Source organism: Manis pentadactyla, chromosome X (genome assembly GCF_030020395.1).
Source record: "Manis pentadactyla isolate mManPen7 chromosome X, mManPen7.hap1, whole genome shotgun sequence".
Classification (NCBI taxonomy): Eukaryota; Metazoa; Chordata; class Mammalia; order Pholidota; family Manidae; genus Manis; species Manis pentadactyla.
Window position 1 is genome coordinate 14,328,121 of NC_080038.1, and position 18,406 is coordinate 14,346,526.

Sequence of the window (18,406 nt, forward strand, 5' to 3'; positions counted from 1 at the left end):
AATGGAATTATGGACTCCACAGGTGAGAAGGGGTCTGTTTCTGTAATTGCCTATCTTTTCTGTTAGAGGGATATGTGGCCCCCTCTCCTCCCTGGCTCCCACACACTCACAATTAGGCCCCTCTAGGAATGGTTCTTCTGTCCTGTTTAACAGGTCCTTGGTAAAGACCTCTTAGATGGGCCTTGTTCAGCTGGCTGAGTGAGGCAGTGGCCTCTTCCTAAAAGGACACTTCCCCATCCAAAATAATCTAAAAATCAAATATTTTTCTCCTTAACCTTTCTGCTTAAAGTGGCTGTTCTCCCAGCTTCCGAGGGCAACTTTGTGTCCTGCAGTTGGGGGTTAACTCGACTGCAGGGCTCAAAACGCAGGACTAACGTCAGAAAAGGGCAAAGGCTGGGAGGCCCTGGGCTGGGTGCTGCCATTTGGCTTCTGTTCCAACAGGGGGCAGCACTGCTCCATCGGAGCCTGCATTCACCGCAGTGTTCCGCAAATTCAGGTTTTGGCAGGGTCTTTTTTTTCTTTGTATTTTCTTTTGTTTTGTGTTAAGAGGGAAGGACGTTGGGAAATACTCCAGTGAAGTGGTAAGTTTCAGGATAGAAGGAACCTCGGTCCGGGCGGGATCAGCAGCCCCCGCACAGCCCGTACCTGGGCCAAGCATTCCTGCAGGTTGGAAGCCACCTGGTTCTGCTCCTCCGAGAGGATTTTGTACAGGATGGCGCGGTGCTCGCTGTCTTTGAGCTGCAGTAAGAGGTTCGGATCCCTGTCCTCCGGGCACGAGGCCGCGCTGTCGTCCGGAACACTGTGGACAACACACGTGACGACCCCGGCCGTCCCGGGGCAAAGCCTCCAGGCTGGGCCGGGCCCCTCCATGGAAAAGATTAAATGGCAAGGGCAGGCTGAGGGGAGAGGATTTCTTCTAACCCCCAGGTTCCAGTGTGGGGGGAAGAGGGGTGTAGTGAACACACGGCCCTCCCGCAGAAGGGAGGCGAAAGCCCTTCCGGGCCGCGGGCTCTGACTGCGGCGGTGCTCGGCCCGCACGCGAGCGCCTGGCCTGGGCAGTGCCTACCTGTGCAGGCGGCCAAGCCGCTGCCGGGACGCGTGGGCCTTCTCCTTCTCAAGGAACGCATCGGGCTGGGCGGCTAAGTCGGGGGAGTCAGAGCCGTGCTCGCTGCTGCTGCTGCTGCTGCCCAGGGTCTCCCCCAACGCGGGCTGAGCCAGGGCCGTGACCCGGGCACCTTCGGGGGACAGAGAGGCCGGCTCGTGAGCCTCAGCGGCCTCCTGTCCAGGTGACACTGCGAAGGCCGAAGCCTGTGCTGCTCTAAGCGGTCAGTGCCTGGTGACAGGTAGTTCTGCTCCAGCAGGTCTGGGACAGCCGGAGACGCTGCATTTCTAACAGCCCTCAGGAAACGCCGACGCAGCCAGTCACTCTCTGGGAGCAAGATGCTTCGCCCTCAGCCTGGTTTCCCCCAACCCCATCCACATCAGGGAAAAGAGACAAATGGCTTCCTTGCCAGGGCCCATTCAAGTCACTGCTGGGTAGGGCTTATTATCCTAGAAGGAGTCGCTTGGCTTCAGTGGCCCACGAAGGCAAACCTCCCTGATGGGCTCTTTAATCAAGGTCAGGAGCAGCACAGTGTGACAGGCCAGGCTCCAAAAATGAAGTGCCAGGTTGGGCACATGGGAAGACACCACACCCCAGCCAGGGCACCTTTTGCCTCCCTCCTCCCCACAATCCCAATGGAAAGTCTTTAAGGGCAGGGTAGAGGACACACTGCCATCGCCTGTGCGGCTCCCTGTGCCTCTGTCAGGAAATTGGGTGCCCTGTGAGAAGCTGAGCACTCTGGAGAGCTGGCACTCAGAGCAACAGGGCAGCCTGGGATCCCAGGATGTTCCCCCAGCTGTCCAGGAAGGCCTCACCTGCTGGTTTGAAAGCAATTTGATTCTTCTCGCCCTTGTTCACCTGCCTTAAGAAGCCCTGTTTGAGCAGGTCAACAGCAGTGACACGTCTGTGGGGGTCAGGCTCAAAACAGGATAAAATGAAGGCTTTGGCTTCAGCTGAAAGGGCTTCTGGAATCTCAGGGTGGATCTTAAACATTCCCACCTGCAATGAAGGGAGAGGTGACCAGTGTGACAGTGCGTCTTCATGTGAATCCAGGTGCACATGCCTTCAATACACAGCTCCTATGCCCGCCACCCTGCCAGGGGCTGGGATGGGGGTGAGTGGCCTTGCTGCCTTGCACCTGTGTCCAAGCCCCAGCTGGCCTCTTGGGACTTTGCCCAGTGGCTGACAGGGGAAGTGATAGGGGGTTAGTCTCAGAGCTGAGACCTGATGAGGCCTTGGGCCTTCTGCTCGTCTTTTCAAAGCCCCACGACCACTGTGCAGGGCAGGTGCCCAGGATGAAGGGCCGTGGGAGAGAGGACTCCCAGAGAGACCTGCCCTGGGCACACTACCACACGAGCGAGCCCAGACAAGACCAGTGGAAGAGCCAACGGTCAGCCCACAGAATTATAAGAAATAGAAAGTGATTACCTTCAGTCTCTAATGTTTTGGGATGGTTTGTTCTGCAGAAGAAACCAGAGATGGGCTCGGACCACAGCGGGCAGCAGAATGCTCCGACTGAAGGTGTTCAAAGGCACATGTGATCTGCTCCCTGTTCTACATGCTCCCCAGAGGATGTCCCCCATGCCTCTCAGTCTGTGCATTCACTGCCCAGATCGCCAACCTCCAGCTGTAAGCCACATGCAGACCAAACCCTGAAGCTCCCCACTCATGGCCTGCACCCTCATCCCCATGGGGTGCTGAAGGAGCAGCCACTGCCCTTTCCTAGTCAGGCTCCTGCTACAATTGCTGCTTCAGCTCTCACTTCTGGCCAGTGTCCTGCTAAAGGCTCTCTGTCCCTGTGACCCGCAGGGGAGCAAGAGTTGGGGCTGAGTTGTCCTGTCTCACTGTGACATGGGAACAAGTCCTGCTGCCACAAGTCCTGCTCATTCATCTGGCATACGGGACCGTCCGGCAGAACTCTTCCTATTGCAGGCTGCTCTCTACTTTTCTTCAGTTGTCGTTCTAAGGTTCACAGTCCTCGCACGTCTTTTCCAAGGCCACCCCCTAAGCCAGGGGTGGAAGCCATTCTGTCCTCCAGATCCAGCCCATTCCCAGCTCCGGGGCAGCCCTGGTGTGGCCTCCCTTGCCCCCCTAAGTGGAGTCTGGGTACTGTGGAGAGTGAACCGCAAGCTTTCCCACATCGCGTCCCCAAGTCCCCTGACCAGCAGCACACTTACTGTTTCTGACACACTGCTGCTCACGGGCAGGATGTGTAGCTCAAGAGTTTTGGATTGGGGGTGGAAATGGGGAGTTAATCAATGGGTGTCAGGTTTCAGCTAAATGAGATGAATGTGTTCCAGAGATCTGCAGTACGACATGGTGCCTGGAGTCAACAGTGCTGTATTGGACACTGAAAAGCTTGCTAAGGGGGGTCGAACTTGTGTTAAGTGTTCTTACCACAATAAAATGAAAGTTTTAAAAATGAGTTTTGGAGTTTGAGAACACTAAATGCTGGATGGAATTCAACCCTAGTGATTGGAATTGCAGGACATGTTCCAGGGGGCACCCTTCAGCTGAGGGGCGGGGAGATGAGGACACTGGAATCCAAGGAGGAAAGGGTTGGCTTCTCCCCTGGCTCTCAGAAAGAAGAGAACAAATGTGGGCAGCACCCTGTAGCCATCTCCCACAAGCACAGTGACAGCCTTGGGACAATGGAAATTCATTCTCTCAGTTTTGGATGCCGGAGGTCCACAGTTAGAGTGCTGACAGGGCCATGTTCCCTCTGAATCCTGTAGGAGATTCCTTCCTTGCCACCTGTAAGCTCCTGGTGGCTTCTGGCCGAATTTGGCTGTGCAGGAAGGTAGGTGCATGGCTCCCATCTCTGTCCTCACATGCCATCTCCTCCCTGTCTTTCTTCACAGAAGTGCCTCTCGGTGTCTCTCTCTGTGTTCAAATTTCCCCTTTTTATAAGGACACCAGTCACTGGAGTAGGGCCCAGCCTACTGATCCATTTTAGCTGATCTCTGTAAAGTCTCTATTTCCAAATAAAGTCATGTTCTGAGGTACCAGGGATTACGTCTTCAACATACCATTCTGGGGGGTACAACTCAACCGAGAGCAGCACCTTTGGGGGAAAAAACAGTTCCTTTTCTTTCAGACACTGCCCAGAAGTTTCCTGAAATTTTTCTGAAGGATTCTAGAGATCTCAGAAATAATTTCTACAGTCTTTGTGAACAGAACACAGGGGACATTATTTATATAATAGCTTTCTGGCTTGCAGTGAAAACTGCATGCCATCCAAAAAACTCAATATATTTGCAAAGAATTTACACAGCTAATTAGCTAAGCAGAAGCAGGAGCAAGGGATGGGGGTGGAGAGGGGGGCTGTGGCCCATGCCCTGTAGATGAGCCGAGAAAGTCACAGCCTTCAGACAGGTTTCCTGAGTTCTGCAGGAAGCTGGCAGCAGATCAGAAAGCAGGCAGCCATGGCTCTCAGGTGGACCCCAGTGTTTTTCTCAGCACCAGCTGGTTGTTTATCCTGAGGCCTGTGACTGAAGCTGCTCTTCACTAGCTCCAGTGGGCTCCACTAGGGATGGACACTGAAGGCTGGTGAAGGTCACTGCTGTTCTCCAGCCTTGGTGTTCAGGGTCTTGTTGGGACTGCAGGTGCCGAAGACACTTGGCAACTCCAGGTCTCAGAGCTGGAGCTGCCTGACAGCTGCTGGGAGTGTGGAAGGCTCAGGACCTTTGGCAGGGCCTGGTGAGGACTGCAGCCACGGCCTCTAGGGAGCAGAACCTGCTGAGTGGCCATGCTCTGCTCCCAGGCAGAAACCCACCATCATGCCTCTGAGTTCTTGGTGCTGAAGAGGCTGCACTAGAGGCCTGGCAAAGATGCAGGTGGCGAGGCTGTGGGGTGGTGGCCAGGCTGAGAGGCCACCATGCATGGCAAAGCAGCAGGAGGAAAGGCCTTGGAATCACGTTCTGTCAGGCTGCTTCAATACATGGCGCCTCACTGTGCACGAGCAGTGCTGTTTGGTCCTTTACAACCCCACTCTCTTCCTTCTTAGCCTTCACATGAACAAAAATGCTCCATGGAAGGTCAGCGCTGGGAATGGACTCTGAAGGTCACAGCCCCTCTTTAGTTCATGTTGAGTGTACCTGGAGCCAGCAGCCACAGACCTGAGCTCTGACACACAGGGCTGTCCAGACATCAGCTTCCCTTGGGTTGCAAGCAAGCAGGGCCCTCCCCAAGTGAGCAGGCCCTGAGGTAAGTCAGCCCCTCCCAGAGCTACCAGAAGAGGGCAGCTATGTGGAGGCCTACAAAGGACTAACGGGCTGCTCTGAGTGGGGGCCGATCGGTCCCTTGTGGGGCTCCACATACAGCTGCCCTTCCTGGTAGCTCTGGGAGGGTTTTGAGAATGACAGGAAGGAAACATTATCTGATACCCAAAGTCCCACCCCTTCAAAATCCAGTCAAAAACCTCCCCTCCAAAGACACAGACCCAGGTGGCCTTTAAGCGCTACCCAGCATAGGGGGAAATAGAGACTCAAAATAAAGGCTTAACTCTCCCTGTTGAAAATAAGAGAGACACCCCCTCTTTCCTTAGAGCATTTACTTTAGAAAAGTTGTAATTATAACTTCTTTGTCTCTTTGAGATGTATGTACATCTTTTTAAAAACTAAATAAGCCTCTTGCCACGAACATCTTTCTCAAGGACCTGGGGACATCTCGGAATGTCGTCATCAAGGAAGAGTGCGTCTCTATCTCCCAGTCTCTGCGGGAGGGCAGGAGCCAAACTTCAGTGGCGCCTCGCTCCAAACCTACCTTCTGTCTTAAAGATTTGAAAAGTTTACTTTTCCTTTGGGTAAAGCCAATTAGCAAATGCAAATGGTCACCCCAATTACGAGGTGACCTGGGATGAACTACTGTGACCAGTGGTGCTTTCCAGTCCACACACCTCAGGATTAGTTAGCATTTCTCTGGAGTACACAGACATAAAGACTGTCTTGCTTGGCTCAATAAAAAGTAAGGTTTCTTTCAGCCTTTGGCAACCTCTTAGTAGACTGCCTGTGATGCATACCACATTCTTGTTTCATGCTTATTCAATAATAAAAGTGTTTTCTTTCTCTTCTACCTTTGTGGAGAAGTTTTTGGACTGCGAGGAGATTTTTGTTTTTACTTATAGTTTCCCAACACTAGCAACCTAAGTCACCAAACATGTCTTACTTTGAACATTGCTGCCATTGGCTCGCTGAGCTCATGGAACGGAGGCCTGCTGGTGGCCATCTCAATGATGGTGCAGCCCAGGGACCAGATATCAGCTGGGGTGCTGTACCCGTGGGGTCCTTGGTTGATAATCTCAGGTGCCATGTACTGCAGAGTGCCTAAAACAAAGATTGTGGGTACCATATTGTTTAAAACCCAAGCAGACCATTAGCAAACAAGTGTGTGAACTTTAATGCTTTAATTAATGACAGGTGGAGCCTGGGCTCACGCATAAATGATGTGGTCGCATCTTTTCTTTGACCAGAGACATGCAACATGCCTTCCTTTAATACTAGTTGCATTGAGGGAGGGCTGCTCAGCCTCTTGTGGGATAAATGGGCCCAATCCAATTCAATAAGCACATATTCATGCATACCAGACACAGGGAAACCGGAATGTAAGGAATGTGGTGCCTGACCTTTAGGAGCTGCCTAGCAGAGGACACAGGCATAACGGGAGTGGTGGTAGCAGTGTTGACGGTGAAGTGTAATAAGCACTGTAATGAAGCGAACACAGGGAGTTCCAAGAACATGAATGGAAAAGTGCTTGATTCTGCCTGGTTCAAATCAGGAAGACCTATTGCTGGGCCAATTTGGGTCTCTGAGAAGTAAAGGCCAAGACAGGATTAGACACATGAGAGATTCATTGGGCAGCAGGTATATGAAGGATAAAGGGAAGGGAGCAGGATGGTCAGGGAGAGCTGTCAGACTGCAATGCAGGTCTGACAACTGGGAAAGGACAGAGAGAAGGAAGAACTGGGAGGGAAGAGTCTCAGACAGCAGAGCAGTTCTGAGACAGCTTCAGCCAGGCCACCAGGGAGTTCCTGATGAAAGGCTGCCCACTGGCAGAGTCCTACCCCCACCTTCCCGTACCCCCACCACAGTCAGTCAATGGCCAGGAGCAGGCAGGGTAAAGTATGACCTTGCGATGGATATGGAGGCAGATCCAGAGGGGGGGCAGATGGTGCCAGGGAACTAGACTCCTGCTGCCAAGGCTGAAGAAGTGAACAGAGGGACGGGAGGACTTCCAGGCAAGGGGAAGAGCTTGAGCAAAGGCGTGTAGGTGTGAGGTACAGAGGGAGTTCAGGAACCACAGTGATGTTTGACACAGGGCAGGGAACGGAGAATTAAAAATTAAGGAGTCAGTGGCCAGGGTGCAGCCCAAATGGCAAGCTCTGTGTTCCATAGGCTCTGACTTAGGCTTTCTCCTGTGGGTCACAAGCCACCAGAGGTTGCCACAGGTAAGGTGGTGCTCACATACAGACCAGGGAGGAATCGGGATTGTTGGAGGATGAGGGCAGGGAGACCAACCAAGGGCTCTGGGAGTCAAATCTTTATTTTTTCAAACTAAGTGTGAGAATATGGGAAGTGTGGAAGCACCAACAGCAGACGGTTCATCATAAAGTGCTCATTTATTCAGAATAATATTCTGGCAAACAGGCTCATAATAAAAGTGAACTCAGAGGTGACATTGGCCAAGGCGTGACTAGGGAACACAGATGCCCAGTGTAATTCAAACATCTGTCTCAAGATCACACAACCAAAGCAGGACTTTTTTTTCTTATTTTAATTTAATTTTATTTTGGTATCATTAATCTACAATTACATGAGGAACATTATGTTTACTAGGCTCCCCCCTTCACCAAGTCCCCCCCACAGTCACTGTCCATCAGCATAGTAAGATGCTGTCAAATCATTACTTCTCTTCTCTGCATTGCACAGCCCTCCCCATGCCCCCCCGACACTACACATGCTAATCGTAATGCCCCCTTTCTTTTTCCCCGCCCTTATCCCTCCCTTTCCACCCATCCTCCCCAGTCCCTTTCCCTTTGGTAACTGTTAGTCCATTCTTGGGTTCTGTGATTCTGCTGCTGTTTTGTTCCTTCGGTTTTCCTTTGTTCTTATATTCCACATATGAGTGAAATCATTTGGTACTTGTTTTTCTCCGCCTGGCTTATTTCACTGAGCATAATCCCCTCTAGCTCCATCCATGTTGTTGCAAATGGTAGGATCTGTTTTTTTCTTATGGCTGAGTAATATTCCACTGTGTATATGTACCACCTCTTCTTTATCCATTCATTTACTCATGGACACTTAGGTTGCTTCCATATCTTGGCTATTGTAAATAGTGCAGCGATAAACATAGGGGTGCATCTGTCTTTTTCAAACTGGAGTGCTGCATTCTTAGGGTAAATTCCTAGAAGTGGAATTCCTGGGTCAAATGGTATTTCTATTTTGAGCATTCTGAGGAACCTCTACATTGCTTTCCACAATGGTTGAACTAATTTACATTCCCACCAGCAGTGAAGGAGGGTTCCGCTTTCTCCACAACCTCGCCAACATTTGTTGTTGTTTGTCTTTTCAATGATGGTGATCCTTACTGGTGTGAGGTGATATCTCATTGTGGTTTTAGTTTGCATTTCTCTGATGACAAGCAATGTGGAGCATCTTTTCATGTGTCTGTTGGCCATCTGAATTTCTTCTTTAGAGAACTGTCTATTCAGCTCCTCTGCCCATTTTTTAATTGGATTATTTGCATTTTGTTTGTTGAGGTGTGTGAGCTCTTTATATATTTTGGATGTCAATCCTTTATCGGATCTGTCATTTATGAATATATTCTCCCATACTGTAGGATATCTTTTTGTTCTATTGATGGTGTCCTTTGCTGTACAGAAGCTTCTTAGTTTGATGTAGTCCCACTTGTTCATTTTTGCTTTTGTTTCCCTTGCCCGGGGAGATATGTTCATGAAGAAGTCACTCATGTCTATGTCCATGAGATTTTTGCCTATGCTTTTTTCTAAGAGTTTTATGGTTTCATGAATTACATTCAGGTCTTTGATCCATTTTGAATTTACTTTTGTGTATGGGGTTAGGCAGTGATCCAGTTTCATTCTCTTACATGTAGCTGTCCAGTTTTGCCAGCACCATCTGTTGAAGAGACTGTCATTTCCCCATTGTATGTCCATGCCTCCTTTATTGTATATTAATTGGCCACGTATGTTTGGGTTAATGTTTGGAGTCTCTATTCTCTTCCACTGGTCTGTGGCTCTGTTCTTGCGCCAGTACCAAATTGTCTTGATTACTGTGGCCTTGTAGTAGAGCTTGAAGTTGGGGAGTGAGATCCCCCCCACTTTATTCTTCCTTCTCAGGATTGCTTTGGCTATTCAGGGTCTTTGGCGGTTCCATATGAATTTTTGAACTATTTGTTCCAGTTCATGAAGAATGCTGTTGGTAATTTGATAGGGATTGCATCGAATCTGTATATTGCTTTGGGCAGGATGGCCATTTTGACAATATTAGTTCTTCCTAGCCAGGAGCATGGGATGAGTTTCCATTTGTTAGTGACCTCTTTAATTTCTCTTAAGAGTGTCTTGTAGTTTTCAGGGTATAGGTCTTTCACTTCCTTGGTTAGGTTTATTCCTGGGTATTTTATTCTTTTTGATGCTATTGTGAATGGAATTGTTTTCCTGATTTCTCTTTCTATTAGTTCATTGTTAGTATATAGGAAAGCCACAGATCTCTGTGTATTAATTTTGTATCCTGCAACTTTGCTGAATTCCGATATTAGTTCTAGTAGTTTTGGAGTGGAGTCTTTAGGGTTTTTTATATACAATAACAGGTCATCTGCAAATAGTGACAGTTTGACTTCTTCTTTACCAATCTGGATTGCTTGTATTACTTTGTTTTGTCTAATTGCCATGGCTAGGGCCTCCAGTACTGTGTTGAGTAACAGTGGGGAGAGTGGGCATCCCTGTCTTGTTCCCGATCTCAGAGGAAGAGCTTTCAGCCTCTCACTGTTTAATATGATGTTAGCTGTGGGTTTATCATATATGGCCTTTATTATGTTGAGGTACTTGCCCTCTATGCCCATTTTGATGAGAGTTTTTGTCATGAATGGATGTTGAATTTTGTCAAATGCTTTTCCAGCATCTATGGAGATGATCATGTGGTTTTTGTCCTTCTTTTTGTTGATGATGTGGATGATGTTGATGGATTTTCGAATGTTGTACCAACCTTGCATCCCTGGGATGAATCCCACTTGGTCATGGTGTATGATCCTCTTGATGTATTTTTTAATTCAGTTTGCTAAAATTTGTTGAGTATTTTTGCATCTACGTTCATCAGGGATATTGGTCTGTACTTTTCTTTTTTGGTGGGGTCTTTGCCTGGTTTTGGTTTTAGGGTGATGTTAGCTTCATAGAATGAGTTTGGGAGTATTCCCTCCTCTTCTATTTTTTGGAAAACTTTAAGGAGAATGGGTATTATGTCTTCTCTGTATGTCTGATAAAATTCTGAGGTAAATCCGTCTGGCCCGGGGGTTTTGGGTAGTTTTTTGATTACTGATTCAATTTTGTTGCTGGTAATTGGTCTGTTTATATTTTCTGTTTCTTTCTGGGTCAGTCTTGGAAGGTTGTATTTTTCTAGGAAGTTGTCCATTTCTCCTAGGTTTCCCAGCTTGTTAGCATATAGGTTTTCATAGTATTCTCTAATAATTCTTTGTATTTCTGTGGGGTCCGTCGTGATTTTTCCTTTCTTGTTTCTGATTCTGTTGATGTGTGTTGACTCTCTTTTTCTCTTAATAAGTCTGGCTAGAGGCTTATCTATTTTGTTTACTTTCTCAAAGAACCAGCTCTTGGTTTCATTGATTTTTGCTATTGTTTTATTCTTCTCAATTTTATTTATTTCTTCTCTGATCTTTATTATGTCCCTCCATCTGCTGACCTTAGGCCTCATTTGTTCTTCTTTTTCCAATTTCGATAATTGTGACATTAGACTATTCATTTGGGATTGTTCTTCCTTCTTTAAATATGCCTGGGTTGCTATGTACTTTCCTCCTAAGACTGCTTTTGCTGTGTCCCACAGAAGTTGGGGCTTTGTGTTGTTGTTGTCCCTTGTTTCCATATATTCCTGGATCTCCATTTAAATTTGGTCATTGATCCATTGATTATTTAGGAGCATGTTGTTAAGCCTCCATGTGTTTGTGAGCCTTTTTGCTTTCTTTGTACAATTTATTTCTAGTTTTATGCCTTTGTGGTCTGAAAAGTTCGTTGGTAGGATTTCAATCTTTTTTAATTTGCTGAGGCTCTTTTTGTGGCCTAGTATGTGGTCTATTCTGGAGAATGTTCCATGTGCACTTGAGAAGAATGCATATCCTGTTGCTTTTGGATGTAGAGTTCTATAGATGTCTATTAGGTCCATCTGTCCTAGTGTGTTGTTCAGTGCCTCTGTGTCCTTACTTATTTTCTATCTGGTGGATCTGTCCTTTGGAGTAAGTGGTGTGTTAAAGTCTCCCAAAATGAATGCATTGCATTCTATTTCCTCCTTTAATTCTGTTAGTATTTGTTTCACATATACTAGTGCTCCTGTATTGGGTGCATATATGTTTATAATCGTTATATCCTCTTGTTGGACTGAACCCTTTATCACTATGTAATGTCCTTCTTTATCTCTTGTTACTTTCTTTATTTTGAAGTCTATTTTGTCTGATACTTGTATTCCAACACCTGCTTTTTTCTCCCTGTTGTTTGCATGAAATATATTTTTCCATCCCTTGACTTTTACTCTGTGCATGTCTTTGGGTTTGAGGTGAGTCTCCTGTAAGCAGAATATAGATGGGTCTTGCTTTTTTTATCTATTCTATTACTCTATGTCTTTTGATTGGTGCACTCAGTCCATTTACATTTAGGGTGATTATTGAAAGATATGTACTTATTGCCATTGCAGGCTTTAGATTTGTGGTTACCAAAGGTTCAAGGTTAGCTTCTTTACTACCTTACTGTCTAACTTAACTTGCTTATTGAGCTATTATAAACACAGTCTGATTATTATTTCTCTCCCTTCTTATTTCTCCTCCTCCATTCTTCATATGTTGGGTGTTTTGTTCTGTGCTCTTTTTAGGAGTGCTCCCATCTAGAGCAGTCCCTGTAAGATGCCCTGTAGAGGTGGTTTGTGGGAGGCAAATTCCCTCAACTTTTGCTTGTCTGGGAATTGTTTAATCCCTCCTTCATATTTAAATGATAATCGTGCTGGATACAGTATCCTTGGTTCAAGGCCCTTCTGTTTCATTGCATTAAATATATCATGCCATTCTCTTCTGGCCTGTAGGGTTTCTGTTGAGAAGTCTGATGATAGCCTGATGGGTTTTCCTTTGTAGGTGACCTTTTTTCTCTCTCTGGCTGCCTTTAATACTCTGTCATTGTCCTTGATCTTTGCCATTGTAATTATTATGTGTCTTGGTGTTGTCCTCTTTGGGTCCCTTCTGTTGGGATTTCTGTGTGCTTCCGTAGTCTGAGCAACTATTTCCTCCCCCAGTTTGGGGAAGTTCTCAGTAATTATTTCTTCAAAGACATTTTCTATCCCTTTTCTCTCTTCTTCTTCTGGTACCCCTATAATGCGGATATTGTTCCTTTTGGATTGGTCACACAGTTCTCTTAATATTCTTTCATTCCTGGAGATCCTTTTCTCTCTCTCTGCGTCAGCTTCTATGCGTTCCTGTTCTCTGGTTTCTATTCAGTCAATGGCCTCTTGCATCTTATCCATTCTGCTTATAAATCCTTCCAGAGATTGTTTCACTTCTGTAATCTCCCTCTGGACGTCATCCCTTAGCTCTTGTATATTTCTCTGCAGCTCTGTCAGCATGTTTATGACTTTTATTTTGAATTCTTTTTCAGGGAAACTGGTTAGGTCTGTCTCTGCAGATCCTCTCTCAGGAGTTGTCTTACCTATCTTGGACTGGACTAAATTTTTTTGCCTTTTCATGGTGATAGCAGTGGCTGTAGGCAGGTTGCAAGTGTGTCAGCTGGGAGAAGAAAGTCCTTTCCTGCTTGCTGGATGCCTTGCCCTTCTCCACTGCCTGTGTCGGTTACTCGCACTCCTGGGGCAGCCACCAGGTTAATCCCCTAACTGCTGTGGGTGGGGTCTCCGTCAGAGCAGCGCAGAGCCCTGTGGGGAGTGGCAGGCACGCCAGGTGCACTCCTCCGCAATAGCGGCGCCCCTGCCGGGCAGCTGTGTGCCAGCAGCGGCCTTTGGGTCTGGCCTGGGCGGCTGTGCATTGGGCTGGGATTCTGGTCAGCTGCTGGGAGCACGGCTGCTCCCTCTGGCGCCACTGCAGGTGTGCGCGGGCCTTTACCGCACGGACCTCTCCCGGACTCCTCTGGCACCACTGCCACCGGCGCGCGCAAACCACACCCAGGCTGTTTGGTCGCCACCACTGTGGGCTCGCATGAGCCTCCCCCAGTCCCCTCTGGCACCGCCGGTGCACGCAATCCGCTCCCAGTCCCTTCCGGCGCCACCGCCTCCGGCACATGCTGCCACTCTCCCACTACTGGGCCGGTGTGTCAGGGTCCACACCAGTTGGAGGAACAACTGGCAGGCTTTTTAGTGCTGTGAGGGACTTCAGAGCTGCACTGCCTCCCCGGGGTTTAGGGCGCCTAAAGTTCCCTGGGATTCCCAGCTGCTGGCCAAGTGTGTCGGGACGACTTCGTCCAGCTGTGGGTTCCCTGTTTCTTTAAGACTTGCAGAAAGCACTCGCTTTTCTTTTGTCTCAGGGGCACCGGTTGCGGGGACCTGCCCACAGGTTTTGCTTTTCCGTTTCTCTAATATCCAGCACCCCGTGCACCTTGTGTCTGTGCTCCGGGTGCAGATTTCTAGAGCTGGTTGTTTAGCAGTCCTGGGCTCTCACTCCCTCCCAGTTCTGACTCCTTTCTTCCTGCCGGGTTCTGGGGTGGGGGAGCGTTCGGGTCCCATCTGGCTGCGGCTTGTATCTTACCCCCTTCGTGTGATGCTGAGTTCTCGCAGATGTAGATGTATCCTGGCTGTTGTACTGCATCTACTGGTGTCTCTTTTAGGAATAGTTGTATTTATTGTATTTTCATAAATATATATGTTTTGGGGAGGAGATTTCCACTGAACTACTCATGCTGCCATCTTCCCATGGTCCCCAACCAAAGCAGGTTTTAATCAATAAAACCAAAGGGCTCATTGGTTTAAAAAAGTTTGGAGAAGCTACCTATTACATCTTCCTCTTGAAGAGCCAATGTCTTATTCACATTTTTTCATCCCAGGAGCATCTGAAAGGCTCTAGGACAACTCTGACCAATAGAATGTTCGGCAACAATGAAACTGTTCTATTCCAGGCAGTTCAATATGGCAGCTTGAGATGGAAGAAATGAATTAAAAATTTTTAATTTTATTTAATTTTAACTAATTTAAAGTTAAATATAAATTGGGTTGGGTCAGTGAGCCCAACAGGTCAGTGGGGCACAAATGATGGCTTTTGTCTTCTGAGTTGAAAGCCTGGTGGGGAAGTGTTCAGTTGGCTGTAGGCTGGGCACAAAGGAGGCCCCCAGCACTTGCTGCACTGTTGGGAAACCCCAGAGTCCCAGGAAGGGAACCTTCTGTGACACAATATCCCCTCCACATTCCTACCGCTGTGAATAATGGAGGGAGAGGTGTTGGCAGGGAATGTACCTTTAACAAACCCACAATTCATTAAAGGAACACTTGACAATGCTCTCCTTATTAAGCTAGTATTTCTCAGCTCTGTGAAGCTTGGTCTGGGGCTCTGCAAACTACATTTCTGCTTTGCCTGGGGCTCCCTGTTAGGCTTTGCCGCTAGGCAGGCATGGAGAGATGGGGTGGCAGAGGGAGGTGCGTGGGCAGGCGGGCCACACATGCACTTGGGAGCGAGGAGGGAGAAGTTACTGCTCTTCTGTGTCTGTCTCCGGCTCTTTTGAGCGAATTTCAGTATGGACCCTCAGTTGGTTCTGGTAGCTGTTCTTGGCTCCAGTTTCTACCTTTTTTGTCACCCTATACTTTTAGAACCAGCTTCATCTTGCCTGCTCAGAGTTACCTGCTCCAGCCTCGTGGCACCACCTCCTAAAAGGTTCAAATCCCATCCGGGCAGCCCCATGCTCCCTCAAGCCCTAGGGATGTAGGCTGCTTTCTGAGAACTCAGTCCCAGTAGACAGTATTATTAAATTCGCTCTGTAAAAATAACTGCAGTGATTTAGACTTTTCTGCCTGAGTAACACAATCACTAAAAGTTAATTCTTAAGGGGTAGAAAATAAACTATTAAAAGTTACACAACAGAAAACAGTACTAAACTACAATGGCTTATTGACCCTGGTCAATTAACTGCCCACCTTACTACAACTGTTTCATAATTGGAGGATAAGCCTGCTTAATGCTAAATTTGGAGATTTTCTTTAGAACCATAGTGAATGTCACCCTTTCTAAAGGTAGGGACTTAGCAATGACATCCACATAAGTTATTTATTGTTACATAACAAATTACCCCAAATATTAGCAGCTTAAAACAAGAGCTGTGCTCTCACGTGGTTTCTAGGGATCGGAATCCAGGACCAGCTAAGTTGGCTGCATCTGGCCCAGAGGCTCTCGTTCAGCTGCAGCTGAGGTGCTGGCTGGATGGCAGTCATCTGAAAGTCAGACTGGGGCTTGACAGTCCACTCCCAAGCTCATGTGAGGGGTGGGAAGAGGCTTCACTTTCTTACCACATGGAATCCTCTGAAGGGCTGCTTAAGACATGGCTTCTGCCAGAGTGAGAGATCCAAATAGAGCAAGTGACAGGGATGCCACCCTGCCTTCTCTGACCTACTCTGCAGGTCACACCACCGCTCTGCCTTAATCTAGTCATTAGAAGTGAGTTACTAAGTCCAGCCCATACTCGAGGGGAGGGGATTACAGGAGGCTGTGAATAGCAGGACGTGGGGATCACTGGCGCCATCCTGGAGGCTGCTGGCCGCGACATCCGACTTCCGATGAGCACTTAACAAAGCAGCTCTGTGTGGTGTTGTCTAACTCTTACAACTCCATAAGGTCAGGCAGTGGAGGCACTATCTACTTTTATTCCCATTTTATATATGAGGAAACTGAGACTCAGAGAAGCTAGGGGACTTGCTCAGGTTAGAACCCAGGTCTTCCATCTCCAGAGGTGAAGCTATACACCATGACACTCCTGATCCATGTAATGATCCAGGAGAAGCACCTTTGAGCTGCTGACACAAAGATTTCCAAAGCCAGAATGTGACTTGTTTCAATATAATTAACTGGAAGACATAGAGCAATAGTGGAAAACTGGCTGCTCCATTTCATCTACTGCTGTATTCACAGGGAAACCATCCACTCACAGTTAACAGCCAACCGAAAGACACAGATCCACACAACTATTTCAAAGAGTCAAGGGACTATCTCTGGGTGGTAGCATGTTCTAGGTGTACATCAGCTGATTTCTGTTGAGAGAACTAAGTGAAGATCCCACGGGAGGCCATCTGAATAATGCCAAAGTCCTGGAAAATTTGCTTGCCTGAAATCTGGCTCTTTAAGGGTTCCATGTCCTCCCTAAAGTGCATTTCCCCCAATGTGTGCCCACACACTGGTCACTCTAGCAGGCAGTCAGCCTCGGCTATCAGGTGTCTACACTGGTGCAGGGGTGAGGACCTGAGAAGAAGGTGAGCTGGGAGGCTCACAGGGTGGTCATCAGCCCAGGCCCCTCAGGACATGAAATCCACTGGGGGCTCCTGGGCAACTGCCCCAGAGGGATTTTCAAATGACCAGCAAAGAAAACACAGGGCATAGGACAAGAATTTAGACATTCTGATTGAGGTGCCAAGATATGAGCCAGATACCAAGGCAAGGGGTAAGAGGGATAGTGGATGCTCATTTCTAAGGGGGTATCAGACAGCTGCTCATGACTAGTGGGCCCCCAGCCCATGGCCTCCCACCCAGATCTAGGGGTTAAAAGGGTTGACAGAGACTGGAGGTGGGGGTTGTTGCAAGTGGTTTCTTCAGATAGAGCTGTGCTGGGAGGTCTACCTTCTCTCATTAGAGGAGCTAGGGAAGGGCTGTCTCGGGAAGGAGGTGGGCCCATGGTGGCTCAAGCAACTCAATACCCACCCAGGACAACCACACTTGAAAGGTCACACATGTTAGCATCTTCTACAGGCCCCTCAAGATATCATTAAAGCTCAGTGTTTCAAAACCCAATATTAATGACATACAGAAAGAGAAGTAAGGTGCAGCTTACTGTGCCCCCAGGGACCACCCCAGTTGTCCTGCCCAAGGTGTGGGCCTTATGGGAGGGGACACCACTTCCTGTCAACCCAAAGCCTTTGCAGAGCCCTCACTGGGCCCACTCAGAACTCCAGTAAGCTGCACAGAGGGCTGCTTCCCATGGGAGCCAAGGCAGCTTACAGCAGTAGAGTGGGGGACCATCAGGGCTGGCAGTGTTGCTATATCCTCTTGATACTGGTGAAAGATGCGTGAACCCAGGACACCACATGTGGGACCTGCTGCTTTAGGGTCTTTTTAGAAGGAATCCTGCCCACAGGCAGACTTCCCCAGCCTGGATCCCTCAGTAGAAAAAGATAGAGAGGAGGATGTAGTGTGAAGGGTAAAAGATCAGGCATAGGGCAGGAAGCAGGGGGCAGTCAGCTAAGAGAAAGGCCCAGACCCATGACATGGGAGTTACATTCAGAGGAACCTGACAGGAAAGTGTTAATAGTAACCCTAAGCCAGGCCCAGAGCACACAAAGGCAGCTTAGAACAGTGCTAGTCAAGTGACAACTTTCTGTGTCCCCTCCTCTCCTTCCTGCAGCTGGGGAGCAGGGGCAGGTGTGCGGGGAGGAGAGGCAGCCAGCGCTGGGCCAGGAGGGACACAGAGAGATGTCTGCTCTTTGAGTGGGGACCAGGAGGTTGATGAGTATATTAGCATGAACCCTTTAATTACTAAATTCAGACTGTGTTTCTTTCTCAAGTGCCAACAGGATTTTCTCTGTTATCTAAGGGTGGCTGGGAAGTCATGGGAAAGGACTACTGCCCCAGGCAGGAGGGAAAGGGTGGCGGGAGACAAAATAAAATGGCTTTTATGATTACACCTCTGAGTCTGACAATTTCAACATGGTAGTCATGTGCATAAACTCGATTCTCCCAAAGGATCCTACCACCTGTAATCACCTGTAACTTCTCAGCGCAAACTAGTACTTGTTTTATTTATGCCGTGTGTTGGTATTAACTCATTTAACCCTCATAAAAGCCCAATGGAGTAGGTACTAAGAGCATCTCCATTTTACTTTTGAAGCA

General features: G+C 48.1%; 1 protein-coding gene across 1 annotated transcript in view; it reads right to left on the minus strand.

Moving 5' to 3' along the window:
• MAP3K15 (mitogen-activated protein kinase kinase kinase 15) overlaps positions 1 to 18,406 on the minus strand; it is a 118,975-nt gene that overhangs the window by 6,385 nt on the left and 94,184 nt on the right. The window contains 4 exon segments of the mRNA XM_036912775.2: positions 646 to 799; positions 1,067 to 1,235; positions 1,918 to 2,101; positions 6,269 to 6,426. Coding sequence (XP_036768670.2) covers positions 646 to 799; positions 1,067 to 1,235; positions 1,918 to 2,101; positions 6,269 to 6,426 — 665 coding nt within the window.